This window comes from Condylostylus longicornis, unplaced genomic scaffold (assembly GCF_029603195.1).
Source record: "Condylostylus longicornis isolate FDR11 unplaced genomic scaffold, ASM2960319v2 ptg000110l, whole genome shotgun sequence".
NCBI classification, from domain to species: Eukaryota; Metazoa; Arthropoda; class Insecta; order Diptera; family Dolichopodidae; genus Condylostylus; species Condylostylus longicornis.
In genome coordinates, this window is record NW_026578078.1 from 82,703 (window position 1) to 96,447 (window position 13,745).

General features: G+C 25.8%; 3 protein-coding genes across 5 annotated transcripts; 1 reads left to right on the top strand and 2 right to left on the bottom strand.

The window, feature by feature from the left end:
• Nucleotides 1-2,257: 2,257 nt before the first annotated feature.
• On the bottom strand, nt 2,258-8,496 carry LOC129614513 (dipeptidase 1). Its single transcript, XM_055529161.1, has 4 exons — nt 8,372-8,496; nt 7,329-8,251; nt 5,072-5,247; nt 2,258-4,016 (listed from the first exon to the last, which is right to left on the bottom strand). Exons 1-4 carry the CDS (start codon nt 8,403-8,405, stop codon nt 3,671-3,673), a joined length of 1,479 nt encoding a protein of 492 aa, XP_055385136.1. The 5' UTR covers nt 8,406-8,496; the 3' UTR covers nt 2,258-3,670.
• A 1,583-nt stretch (nt 8,497-10,079) lies between these two features.
• On the top strand, nt 10,080-11,259 carry LOC129614511 (ribosomal RNA-processing protein 7 homolog A). 2 transcript variants are annotated; one of them, XM_055529158.1, is made up of 2 exons: nt 10,080-10,131; nt 10,435-11,259. In XM_055529158.1, the coding sequence occupies exon 2, from the start codon at nt 10,485-10,487 to the stop codon at nt 11,211-11,213; it is 729 nt and encodes a 242-aa protein (XP_055385133.1). In that variant the 5' UTR covers nt 10,080-10,131; nt 10,435-10,484; the 3' UTR covers nt 11,214-11,259. The 2 variants fall into 2 exon arrangements, with proteins under 2 accessions (XP_055385133.1, XP_055385132.1); XM_055529157.1 differs by having other exon boundaries at nt 10,129-10,245.
• On the bottom strand, nt 11,222-12,860 carry LOC129614510 (integrator complex subunit 15). 2 transcript variants are annotated; one of them, XM_055529156.1, is made up of 4 exons: nt 12,460-12,860; nt 11,957-12,407; nt 11,780-11,888; nt 11,222-11,721 (listed from the first exon to the last, which is right to left on the bottom strand). In XM_055529156.1, exons 2-4 carry the CDS (start codon nt 12,367-12,369, stop codon nt 11,254-11,256), a joined length of 990 nt encoding a protein of 329 aa, XP_055385131.1. In that variant the 5' UTR covers nt 12,370-12,407; nt 12,460-12,860; the 3' UTR covers nt 11,222-11,253. The 2 variants fall into 2 exon arrangements, with proteins under 2 accessions (XP_055385131.1, XP_055385130.1); XM_055529155.1 differs by having other exon boundaries at nt 12,475-12,858.
• Between the last annotated feature and the right edge of the window lie 885 nt (nt 12,861-13,745).

Sequence of the window (13,745 nt, forward strand, 5' to 3'; positions counted from 1 at the left end):
TACAGTGTACCTATACTGTTTGTTGCTATTCGGATAAAAAGCAAAATTTCGAAAAGATTTTGTAACATAAATTGCCGTAATTTTACATTTATAAATCATAACATTGTATACTATGCCATGGTTAAAAAATTTAAAAAATAGATCTTCTTTAGAAATCTATAAATCTAGAAGAAAATTATTAACTATCTGCCTGTCTATAAGGGTTATAGCCCTTCAAACTCTTAAAAATGTCACTTTTTGACTATATTTGACCAGCTTGTATTATAACAATGATAAAATGGGAGTTGATATTAACACTTATCTAAAACCTTTTTTTTCAAATTTTAACAGTTCTTCGAAACTAATAAATATCCACCTTATTTCATTAGAAGAAAATTTTCTTCCACATTCCATTCCTCTCAAACTGCCACTTGAAATTTGCCAGTTTGAATTTGGAAACTGCCAGCTTTTCTAAATTACTATAAAATCAAAAAGCTAATGATAAATCCGATTCAACGTTAACTCTTAACAAATTTTTTTTTCATCCTAAAGTAGACAATAAATTGATATATTTTTGTTGTATATGATTGAAAATGTAGTAAATTCTTTTTAAAAACAATAATCTCACTTGTTCAACGGAATAGTACTCTTTCTCAAATTATGGGTTTTCTCCAATAGAAGTGTGCCAAAACTAATACACCAAATTTTACATTACATACTTTATTTCATCTTTTTATCATTTCCTCAGGCAATAAGAAAAATTTCATTCAGACTGGACTGTCGAATTTTTTTCAAATTTTATTTTTTATATCTTTTTTTGCATAATTCAGAAATAATTATGTTATGTATGTTTGTGTGTATGAAATTTTTATGAAGCTCAAAGAAAAAATATTTTGTATACAAAGTATAAAAGTAATTGAAAATAAAGATATTTACATAAATATTTAAAAAAAAATATGATCCATATATTAATTTTTTTTCATAAAAATAGCAAAAATATTTTTCAAGCATTTTGTTAGTACAAAAATCTTTATTTTATGATATGCATTTTTGTAACTTCCATAATTAAGTTAATAAATGAAAACCGAATTCACCTTGGATAACCATACAATTTTGTTGATATGAGTAACACATTTATCGTTAAGGAATTTAAAATATTTTAAAATATACTTTATTTTCAAAATAATCTCATACCGATATTCTTTCTATATTATGCCTTATCGCACAAGCCTAAGAGAAATGGCAGATATTCGACTTGTTGCCCTTGTAGTGTTCAAATTATTAAGGGTCAAAATTATTAATGAAGCACCAAATGATATAATGGTGCATACAATTTTATTTAATATTTCATTTCAAAATTTTGAAGTTTATTTCGCAACTCATTGTGCTGCATCATCAGGTTCCTTGGGAAAACAGGGATTGTGTAAAACTTGTGTCTTAAGGGAGTAATTAGATATTGTAGATCCTCTTAACTAGTAACGTACAATCTGCTGCAAATTTTAATTTCCATCAATAAAATGTTTGTTTTTTATTCTCTGATAAAATTCTTTAATTTATAATAAATAAATAAATCTATTGGTGATTTGATCGATACAATAATTAACTACATTATTTAATATTTGGTATTATGAAATAACCTTATTTAATTAAAAATTTAAGGAAAAAATGAGAGTAAACTTTTAAATGCACACACATATATGTGAATTATTATATTTATGAACTTATCTTAATATATAAAAGTTAATTAATTTTTTTTATTAATAAGAAATTTTGTATTTAAATTTTTATTTTTTTTAAACTTAAGATATATTGTATAAAACTTAATAAGTACATAAATAATAAAATATGTTATTTACCTCATAAAATTACATGTTAAATTCTTAAAAAAAAAGTACAAATAAATTCTTAACATTTTAAACATCTTTGAAGTTATAAATTGTTTTTGAATCACTAAATTAAAATGTTAAAAAACTATATAATAAAATTTGAATACATTCTAATATGTTTACAAAATGTTAGGAATCTTTTTCATTTCTAAATAAATTAATTTCTATTTGAAATTTTTCCCAAAAAAATTCTTTATTTAAGATGAATTAAACGTTTATTTCAAAATTTCTGTAATTTTAATAGTTTACAGAATATTTGATATTTAGCCATGCATACAACATCTGATTTATTTATTAATAAATTAAACATTAACTTACTTTGGTTTTTAATAAAGTTTGTTAACACTAATATTAACGTTATGTAAAAATTAAATTACTTCACTTCTGTATTACTTCAATTTTGCTTTTATAAAAATAATATTTTTTCAGTAATTGCACTATACGAGTAGAAATATAGAATAAAATACTTTTCAAAATTATTTTAATTGAAAAATATCATAAATATAACAAAAATTACTTTATAAAACTAAAATAATTTATTTATCTACATGTACATAAAATATTCAAATTTATTATTTTAAATTATGTATGTATGTATTATTTTCATATATATAGCATATAGGTACATTCTATTCCAAAATGGCTAATATTGTGTCTAAATACACCATTAGTTTATGAAATTCAGATTACATGTTGAGAGTGCTAAATAGCAAGGACAACACTACACTGAATAATTAAATTTAATTCAATTAAAAATTAGTTACGGCGATAATAAATAACATTAAATGAATAAATTGATGCATTTTTGAACTGTAATGATAGAATATTATTCTTATTAATATTCTAATAACTAGGGAAACTCAATCAATTTAAATGAATTTTTTTCTAATTTTAGTTCAGTTATTTTAGCTCTTATTTTACAATTTTGAGTTTACAGATAAACAAATAGAGTTGCAAGTTTTATGATATCTTAAATTTTTCAAATTCGATTATGTTACGATTGTTTACATTCTTAATTTACAATTTATTTTATTTACTCCCATTCAAATTGACTATTAGCATGTACTATACATACATTGTTACATTCTAAAATTTCCAAAATACTATTCTTTTTTATTTAACTTAAAATTATATAAATGTATGGAATTTATGTTTTCAATTTGAATATAATATTTAAACTTTTTGCCAAGTTTTTATTATTAAAGATATAGACGAACAATAATTTTTTATTGATTACTTTAAACCTTTTTATTATTTATATAAATTTTTTGTTTATATTTTAATTTATACATAATATGAATATTAAGAATGAATATTTTTATGTATTGCTTCATTTGTGTTAAACACAATCCTTATGTACAAAATTTTAATGATATGAGTGAACTTAAGTAAATAAATGTTGAAATGATGTTCGCATCTATTTATGTACTTAATTAACTTTCACATTTCCTTTATTTCTTTTTTTTGTTTTTAAAACAATATTACAATTATTATTACTATTGCTATTATTGTTATTAGTATTACTATTACTATTTTAATTATTATTATTAAGTACAATTGTTATTGTTATTATTATGATTATAGTGAGTAAGATTATTTTCTTGTATCCGCTCTTTAAATTTTGTATTTTTTGCTTTTTAGCACATTTCCAAAAAATTTGTGCTTGTTACTTTGAATATTTTTTATTACTACCAAATATCTTTTTTAAATATGTACACGCATATGTGTAATATATTATATAATTTCTGTTTTATCCTGATTTTCTTTATATTATAATTCTAATAAAAATTTTAATCATAAAAAATCTATGATTCTGGATATCTGCAATACGATTTGCTTTCAATCAACTCATGTGGTATCCAATTTTCATATAGCGGTAAACGATTTTTTAATGTTTCAATTTCACGTAATATTCTAACAATATTACCACCGACTAATTTTTTAATTGCTGCATTACCCCATACACGATCACGTGCTAATTCAGCTAAAAGATAAGTATAACTATTTGGTGCTCCACTTAAACCAATGTGATCAACTCCAGCAATTTTTCGCACATAATTAATTGCATAAATTGCCTCACGTACTGTTAACTGCCGTTCTCCACATTTTTCCATATTTAACATTATAACACCACCATTGTCTGAGAGTAATCTAAATAAATATACGAACATAAGAAATAATAAATAATCATATGAAAATTTTGTTTTTCGTTAAGTAAAAATTCTTTCCATAAGAGAATTTACACATGTATGTATGTAAGTTTATAAGCATGTATGCTAATTACAAAGAAATAAAAATTTAATTTTTTTAATGCATACGAAAATATGTATATGTACGTATGTAAGAACAAAAATTTAATAATTTTAAAATTTAGTTTTTTTCTTTTCATGAAGTCATGTATAACAGAAATTTTTCATTTACATACATACATATGTACATACAAAATGTAATTTAATTTGAAAATATCCATGAGGAAGTTGTTTAATTTAAAATAAACAAGTTAAGAGAAATGAGCGAATTGCGAAAATATTTAAAAAGTGTCGTGAGACACATTAACTATGAAATGAAATCTTTAAACAATGTACGCTTACAATTTTTTAAATGCAGACATGTACAAATCAAAAATTCTTACCATTTTAAATTTGAAAATTTAATAATATAATTTCTATGGTACAGTAAAAATTTTAAAAAAATGTGATTATCTTCTTATTTTAAGAATTTTAAAAAGAACTAGAATAGGTACATAATATTGCATAAAAAGTTTATCATAGGATCATAATCCTTTAGTAAGAGCACTGAAATCGTGTTTGGAATAACTATCACATAAAAATTAATAAAAGTGATACATTTGAAATATGTCTGTAGAAAAGTTGTATCGTACATATAACTACAAACTTTAAAAATTTTCTGTTAATATAATAAATTTATTATAACTAGTTTAAAACGCATTAATATAACAAAAAGTTAACTTTATTTTAACTAAACCTACAATTATTCGTATTTGGAAATACACGCTTGCATATGTTATTTTAAAAACAACCCAATAGGTTAATTAATCATTATAATTATAATCTATGAATTTTAAGTAAGTAAAAATAATATAATGCAATTGTTTAAATTCTACTTAATTAATACTTTTAATGGTTGCAATAAAAATAACAACGTATTACTCATAATAAAAATAATTACGTATTTTGGACACTTACCCCAAAATATGATCAGGAATTGATGCTAAATTAGAACTATTACATAGTGACAATGGTGCCGCATTTGATAGAAGAACGGGTGCTTTAGCTGTTTTTATTGCAATTTCCATAGCTTGCTCCGATAACTGAGATATTTCAACAAGCATTCCCAGACGATTCATTTCAAAGAGTATACTCTGTTATCAAAAAAAAAAAAAATTATAAAAATTAATCTCATTAATTTTTAAATCATAAACGAAAAAACAGTTCAAAATTTTTTTGAATATTTAATTCTAATAATCTGTTAACGCAGGATTTTCATTTTTATTTTAAGGAACAATTTTTTATGTTTCAATTAAATTGATTTTGCAATTAACTCGGATAAAAGAACTAAAGACGACGATTTTGAAATTCAAAATAGGATAATACAGACTCTATATACATAAGTATGTGTATTCAATTCAATTATGTATGTATCTTGAACTAAAATTTCAATGCCGCATAATTTTTCCCACATGATATTATTACCAGGATTTAATTTCTGTAATCCTATTAAGTAAATAATAACCAAATTTTGCTGTTAATCAATAACTTCATAATAATTTATATTATCATTTTAAAGTTATTAAATAAAAAGAACCTAAATAAAACCATTTTCTGAAACATATAAAAAAAATTTAACAAAAAAACCAACGAATTAAAAGGATATTTATGTAAATCTTAATTTATGCATATCAGCTCATCTCCAAAATTATACTCTTCTATTATATTTTTTTTTTGCTTTAAATTTATATTCTTCTAAAATTTGCTTTTTATTATTTCTGGACTTCCAGACAAAAAAAATTTGCATACAAATTGCAATTGTTGTAAAATGAAAATTATGAAAGTAAATTAAATTTTATTTTACAAGTAATATTTGTATGTGGACAAACCTCATATAAGTACAGTTGAACACGGATATAATACATGTATGCACACTGAAAACGAAACACTTATGTGCAATTATAAAAAAACGTACATATATTTACAAAGAAATAAAAATTATGCAAACTTGCTTTTTTTAATTAAACCAAATTAGCTTTTTGCTTTGAATCGCCAAATCTGCAGAACTAACTGCAACTTGCAAAATGCTGCTTTGGTAAATATAACTTCAGGGAAACCTCACATTATCTTGTACATACAATATTATTCATATAACACACTTATTTAAGTAATTTCTATAAAAAGAAAATATTCTACATAATGGTCATAAAAGTTCTCATAAAACTTGGCTTTTAAATTTTCTAATTGTAACTCAGACGAAAAATAATTTTTATATTTAATTTTATGCAAATATTTTAACAAAATAGATCATTGTAATGAATATCATATTTTTAGGGTTTTCTGTCAGAACATGATATCTATATTTTTGCTACATTATTATTAATAACTGGTGAAAATTTAGTGAAGATGGTTTAAAAAGTTAGCATTTTAAAATGTTGCTACTAAATACTACATAGTATTAAAATTTTAACATACTTTTTAAAATTTTAACATACATAATTTTAACATACTTTAGGTATGTATATCAAATAGGATTTACAGTTTTTTCAATTGCAATAAGTATCAATCAGAGTTGAATAAGTTCACTGGTCTAGTTTTAAATGTTTTTAAACGTTTCACTTATATGAAAATAACAAACATGAAAATTTAGAAAGAAAATGTAGAAATGAACATGTGCAGATGTTTTATATATTTCAAAGCCTTCTTAGAAAATTTTACGATCTCGAGAAATGAATAACTGTTGATATCTAATTTTGTCAAAAAAATTTTTTGAACAATTGATTAGTTATAATGTTCTTCAATGACCTTTTTTTGAAACTACTGAAAAAATTATTTTTTTTTTCTTCTATTAGAAAGTGCTTAAAATTTTGCAGCATTCAGAACTTTTTTTTTTCCAAAAATGTAGATATCATGTTCTGATAGAAAACCCTAGATTTTTCAGAAGTAGTTTGCTACTCTATAGTACCGAAAAAAATTTAATTAAATACACTATCCTAATGCAATGTCCACTATCCTATAAATAAACGTTGAAGCAATGAAAAATTTCAACTAAGACTTCCAGGTTCTCAATATTTAATTCAATTAAGAATAAAATTTCCTTTAAGAAGAACTGGGAAACCTAAGTATAGTAAGAACAAACCTTCAATAGGAAAAAAGTGTTTAATGATATAAGTCAACTCATTCGAAACTTTACATAAATTATACATATATAAAATTATACTTTCAAATTAGTTACCTTCCCAAATTCAGTTAGGGTGTTAGTTGAATTTTCTTCAATAATTCTATCGTTTCGAATTGATGCTCCAGCCCAAGGCGTAGTACAACCTAAACTCGTTATTGATACAAATCTGGCGCTTAACATATACATACTCCTTAGTACGGCCAAACTTGCACCTAGAGTATGGCCACCAGCCAAACCTAAAAGAACTGCAACTTGACCATCAGAGTGTGCTGCTTGCATTTCATCAGCAGTTTCAACTATTTTCATAGCTGTTTGACTTTTAGAAAGCATTCGCCTAGCTTCATCAATACCTTCTAAAGCTAACTGAACCGCATCCAAATATTGAGCTTCACATGGAACAGTAATAGGCCATAGAACAGCTCCAACCAAATTACTTTTGACTTCATTTATGCTTACTGTCAAATTAACATCTTTTTTTGGATACCAATAGCCTTCAACTAGTGGCGTTTCAGACAGCAGACGTCTTATAAAAGAAAGTCTGGCTTCCAATAAAGATGAAGCACGTAATTGAAGTGCTAATGGAATACCACCAGCTAGACATATGCAAACTAATATTGCGCTCAGTATTGCTACAACTTTTGGTCCTTTGGAACTATTTTCTGGAATTGGCGTGATTGAGTTTTCCATTTTATAAGATTGAATTGAAGCGCTCTTCAACTTTTCAGTCGAATACTTATTTGTCAATGTAATTTCTGGCGGTAATTCAATATCAGCTATTTCAGTGAACACAAAGCATCGTTGTTTACAATGCGGTTGATGCTGATGGTGGACGGTTGGCAATTCCATAAAATCATGATTTGGCACAGGATTCATTTTATTCGACCACTGATTTTCTTGATCTTCTGTTTCAAAGTACGAAAACTTGTTACTTTGCGCCAGCCTGTAAGTCGAATTTTTTTCCGTTTCGACTGTTTTTGCTAAAATTTTATAATTGAAATTTTCTGGAATTACCTATGTATGCATTTGTATACGTATTTACAAGCATTCAAATTTAAATTTGCAATAGAATATTCTAATTTTTATAATAAAATACTTACCAACAAGTGAAAATATTGTATTTTCGTCACCCATATATTGATTTTTCGATAATCCAAAATTTATTTTTATGATGAAAGAACTTCAAAACGAGAGTTGAGAATGCGCAATATAACATTGAATGAATAGATTCAAGAAATGAAAATTCAATTGTTGCATACATTTTCCATATGATTGTCTTTTTGATAAGGTAGAAAAAAATTTTGCGAATGACTCGCGAAACGTATTGTTTAGCAAATGTACTAAAAATTATTTCTGCTCATTAAAATAATAAAACCTAAAAATTTTTGGCGTTAATTTACCGTTATTAACATCTATCATAACATAACCGTTATAAGATCGTCATATTTAATTTTTTACGTCAAAATAATGCCAAAGATAAACGTTTACAATTTTTCTGTTCATAGAAAAAAATTTTATTTGAAACCTATTTGATAATTTTCTGGCTTTAAAAAAAAAAAAAACGAAAAATAAAACTCGCCTACATTTTTGGCAGAACGACAAGCGTAACTTATGACTCAGCTGTAGCAACTCAAATGTAATAATTAAATAAAACAGTTTTTGCTTTATATTCTTATAAGATATTAGGTTTGAAGGAACTTTAAAAAAAAAAAATGTAACTTGTTTCAAAAAGCAAAAATATTATAATTAAAAAAACACAAACCAAATGGAAAAGTTGAAAAACTTTATAAAATAGGTAATAAACGTCAAAAATATCAAAATATTTATCAAACATAAATAAATAGTTTTTTTTTATTTATGAAAAAAGATTTTTAGTTATAAAAAAAGACAAATTTTGATTTTGAATTGTAAAAATGTGAAATTTAGAAAAACAAAAGCCTGTCGAGCAACGAACAAATTTTAAATTTAATTGTTGCAATTTTTTAAAACCTTCTGACACAATAAAAAAAAATATGTTTTGACAGCTTTACGAATTTAACAGTTTTCAAAACACTAAATCTTTCTTTATAAAACTTGAAGAAACTTTAAACATTGAGAAAATGTTTGCTGTCGTCATTATTTTCTCTCATTTTTCAAACTTATACCAGATTATACCAGACCTTCATACTAACACTTTATAAAGTTATATCAAGTTTTATATTTTACAAAAACTTTTTTGTACCAGAACGACCTATTTTTTGATTCTCAATAAAAATTTTGATTTTCAATAAAAATCTAATATATAAATTGACAGGCACCCTTTTCCTTTTCAATATCTGATCAGGTCAGTCAATTGAAATATATCATCGATGTATATGAATTTGCTTTTTTGCAAGACAACTTTTGCATCAATGGTTGACATACGTTTTATTCCGCTTACCAACAAAATTTTCCTCCAAGGGGAATGAGACGTAATATGTAAATTTGACTCAAAATCTGATATTAAATTGATTTATTTACATCAATATTCAGGCTATAAAAAATTTCGGTTATCACATGCTGTATATAGGCATTATCCATATATCTTAATAATCAAAAAGACAAACTGACTATTACCATTTTACTTCTTGCAAAACAAAATTTTGGATACAGTCTTAATAAATATTTTAAAAGAATATAAAATAACAACTTCCAGTTCAAATAACTTCTCGTTCCCTTCAAAATAAAAATTGTTAAAAATTTTCCTAAAATTTTGTGTAAACGATACTATATAACGAAGCGCTACCCAATTACTATTTGTCAAAATTTCGGTTTGTATCACGGCTAACAGAAATGTCAAAGCTTAAATGGATGTAAAGTTATACCTTTTCTGACAAATTAAGTAAGTAAACAAATCGCACGTGAAATTTTATAAATAAATTTTTTTAGAAAATAACACATTAATATAATCCTTATTGTATTATGAAAACTTCTGAAATTTTTCATGGTTATAAAGGTAAAATGCTTAAATAAATCATATTTCTCTATGATTATGGTACGTGTCAATATTCAATTTAATAATTTGTAAAACACAGTTTTGCATACCAAAATAGTGAGTTTACTTGTTTTTACTTGTTCCATAATCATGCTCAAACATTTTATAACTTATATGTACAGATAATTATAATAATATACAAAATTTTAGTTGTACCTTTGAAAGTGAATACAAAATATAAAAATGGACATCAGATATATATGAAGGAACACTATATTCGTGTTATAGATGAGGAAAAACCAAGAGGAAAAACATTGTTTCTGTTAAACATACCACCGTACATTCACAAACAACATTTGAAAAGTTTTTTTGAGAAAAAAGCAGGTGAAGTAGTTTCCGTAATACTTTCAGAAAAACCTGGTAAAGACGAGGAGGGCACTGCAAAATTTAAAATATCTGAAGATGTATTTCTTGGAAGAAAGAGTCCTTTTGTATTTAAATGTGCATATATTGTATTTAAACTTTCGAAATCTATTCAGCAAGCTTTACAAATCACAGAAATTTCTTTTTGTGATACTGAACTTAAATCGGTATTCAAAAGTGGCGTAGAGAAGTGGGCAGATGAATATATTGAAAGTATTATACCAGAAGATGAATTGCAAACTGAAATAGATTCATTTATGAGAGAATATGATGCTAAGGATGCAAAAGCAATAGAAGCTGAAAAAGCTCAAGAAGCTGACAATGACGGATGGATAACAGTTGGAAAACATGGAAAAAATGTTGGATTTGAACAAAAGGAATCAATTATAAATAAAATTGAGGATAAAATGCAGAAAAATAAGAAGAATCGCGAATTGAAGAATTTCTATACATTTCAAATACGTGAATCAAAAATGAAAAATATTGTTAGTCTAAGAAAAAAGTTTGAGGAGGATAAGAAAAAAATAGAAGCATTAAAGAAATCGCGACGTTTTAAACCATTTTAAATTTTATGAATAGTTATATATTAATAAATATACTTTTTTATTATAAGTTTTTGTTTGTTTTTATAATAATACTCATTAAGTTATTATTAGGTAATGTTTCTAATAAGCACAATAATTGTGGGATGTTACCATAAATACATTTTGAAGCCAAAGCAATTTGAGTAGCTTGAGCATACCTTTCTAAACTTATTTGATAATTTTCATCGCTTTCCGGGTCAATATTTTCAAGAATCAATTTTCTGGCATGGTTTTTAAGAGGGTTGACAACTTGAGCTAAATGTTGGGCATTTAGTGCTGTTGCTGGACCGCTTGATGATGGAATTTGTAGTAACGTCTCTAATAAAGCTAAATGAAGGCGATTGTATATTCCTTTCTGGTTTATAATTGGAGCTAAAACTGACCAGCGTATTAAGCCAGAAATAGGAGTGGAGGATGGCATAGCTATTGCACCAGTTGGTAAAGCCAAAGTTTGTTGGGCAGCCAAGCATAAACTAGGATTGTCCGTAATCTAAAATATATGATGAGTAACAGGTTTATGAAATAAAACATAAACAATATTTACTAACCCACTCCGTAAATAACTCTAAAATCATATCTGGCGGTGCCACAAGTACTTCACTTTTTAAATCATTTAAATATAGATCAGCAACGGTTGTCATAAAGTTTGCGGCAAACCTAAATATCATGAAATAAATTTAAAAAATAACTTGAATACATTGTGAAACATGAATGTTTGTGGCTACCTTGGAGCTACTAAAGGCAATTGTTTCAATTGTTCAGAAGTTATTTTTGAAAAAATTATAAAATCCTTAATAAGACATTGAACCAGCTCACAACTGGGACCAGATGTACAGCCAAGCTGTTGCATCCATGTACCTGCGGCACATAATAAAGGTGGAATAGCAACGGATATTGACACACTGATCAGCTTAACCAAAACACTTGTTCGTCCAGGTGTAATATTTCCACCAAATAAAGATAAAAATACCGCATTCCTTGTGGCGTCAGGGCCCGGATGAGAAAAAAACTCGCTGAGTACAATTACTAACTGGAATTCTTGTATAAGAGACAAATTAGGTCCTTGTTGAAATCCAGTCTTTCGGACATCAACTTCCTTTGACTTCTCTAAAAATATTATTTCAGCTATTAAATCCATTGCAACATCTAATTTATTCCGCGTAGTTATAAAGTTTTCTAAAACCATTTAAATAATTTTTAATAAAATATCAGATTTTTCAGTACATACATATTAATTCCGAACCTATTCGATTTAATGTTTCTTTAACTGAATCTGCGTAATCCATTTTTCGCAGTGAATGCTTGAGCTCTAAGGAAGACATAATTTCATCGTTTCCTAAGTACTCCTAAAAAGATTATTTAATATTTGCTATTGTATTTGCAATTTTTTAGCTTAAATGAAATCAAGTTTGTTGTGTATTTTAATTTCGGTTTTAGATTTGTTTACATTCTGTTGCTTGGCTTGACAGCTTAAAATTATTTAAGCAATAGACTTATAAAACCGAATGCAGACGTATAATATTCATCTAGTCCGCCTATGGTTATAGTTTAATAATAAAGTACTAACCAAAATGAAAGCGGTATACGGCACGCTATTTACTCATATTCTAGCTGCAAAATACTGAAGTTGAACGTTGCAAGAAAACGTATTTGTCTTACGTCAGAGATTGAATATGAACAGATTTAAATTTTCAGAGTACTCTGATTAGATGAAAAAAAAAATTTGTAATCTGAAACCTGTAATGCTCCGTACGCCATTTTTTTAAATTTTTATTCAAGGGTGGTTTTATAGTTTTGACGAGCGCTCTTTCACGTGACGCAAACCATTTTTTCCTATCCCATTTGATCCGGTGCCGTTTGCTCAACAAATCACATTTAAGAGATTTTCGTGCTTATTTGCTTCATTAACCATTTTTTTGTTAATGGAGCACATTTTACATGAAAAAAGCATGATTTATTTATGTAAATTTTAGTACTCGTATGCTATGTAAAAAAAGAAAAAAAGCAAAAATTCATTGAAATTGAAGAAATTGATAATTTTATTGAAAAGGTGAAACATCCATTAGAAAATACTGAGAAAATACTATATAAAAAAGCGAGGTACACGATCATTCCGTAAGTTTCACTTCTAATGTGCTCCATTTGCAAAATTATTTGCTTCATGTGCAAGGAGGTTAGTTAGTATTAACAAGCTCATTAAATATAGAGCAATAGCAAAAATGATCAACTTAAAAAAAAATTGAAGATCTCCAAAAAATCTTGGAAGGATGAATGGAATTTTATTCCGTTGTTCATAAATAATTAATAAACTGCAAAATTTAAATAAAATTGTTGCAACACATTTTTTTAAGGTTCAAACCTTCTTTTTCAAATTTCTCAAATTCGTTTTTGTGGCAAATGGAGCAAATTAGACTCTGCGGACGATTTGTAATTTGACGGTAAAACTTTTTAATTTTGTTTGCGCCACTGAAACAGCGATAGTCACTTGAAATGTCAAAATATTACTCAATCCAC

Bases quoted from the DNA above. Each gene is read 5' to 3' on its own strand.
- LOC129614511 (XM_055529157.1), top strand. From the start codon at position 10,212: ATGAAAACTTCTGAAATTTTTCATGGTTATAAAG. The intron at 10,246-10,434 runs GTAAAATGCTTA...ACAAAATTTTAG, and splicing joins AATTTTTCATGGTTATAAAG to TTGTACCTTTGAAAGTGAAT.
- LOC129614513 (XM_055529161.1), bottom strand. From the start codon at position 8,405: ATGGGTGACGAAAATACAATATTTTCACTTGTTG. The intron at 8,252-8,371 runs GTAAGTATTTTA...ATAAAATTTTAG, and splicing joins TACAATATTTTCACTTGTTG to CAAAAACAGTCGAAACGGAA. The intron at 5,248-7,328 runs GTAACTAATTTG...TTTTGATAACAG, and splicing joins CCCTAACTGAATTTGGGAAG to AGTATACTCTTTGAAATGAA.
- LOC129614510 (XM_055529155.1), bottom strand. From the start codon at position 12,553: ATGTCTTCCTTAGAGCTCAAGCATTCACTGCGAAAAATGGATTACGCA. The intron at 11,889-11,956 runs GTAGCCACAAAC...CATGATATTTAG, and splicing joins TTGCCTTTAGTAGCTCCAAG to GTTTGCCGCAAACTTTATGA. The intron at 11,722-11,779 runs GTTAGTAAATAT...CATATATTTTAG, and splicing joins TAGAGTTATTTACGGAGTGG to ATTACGGACAATCCTAGTTT.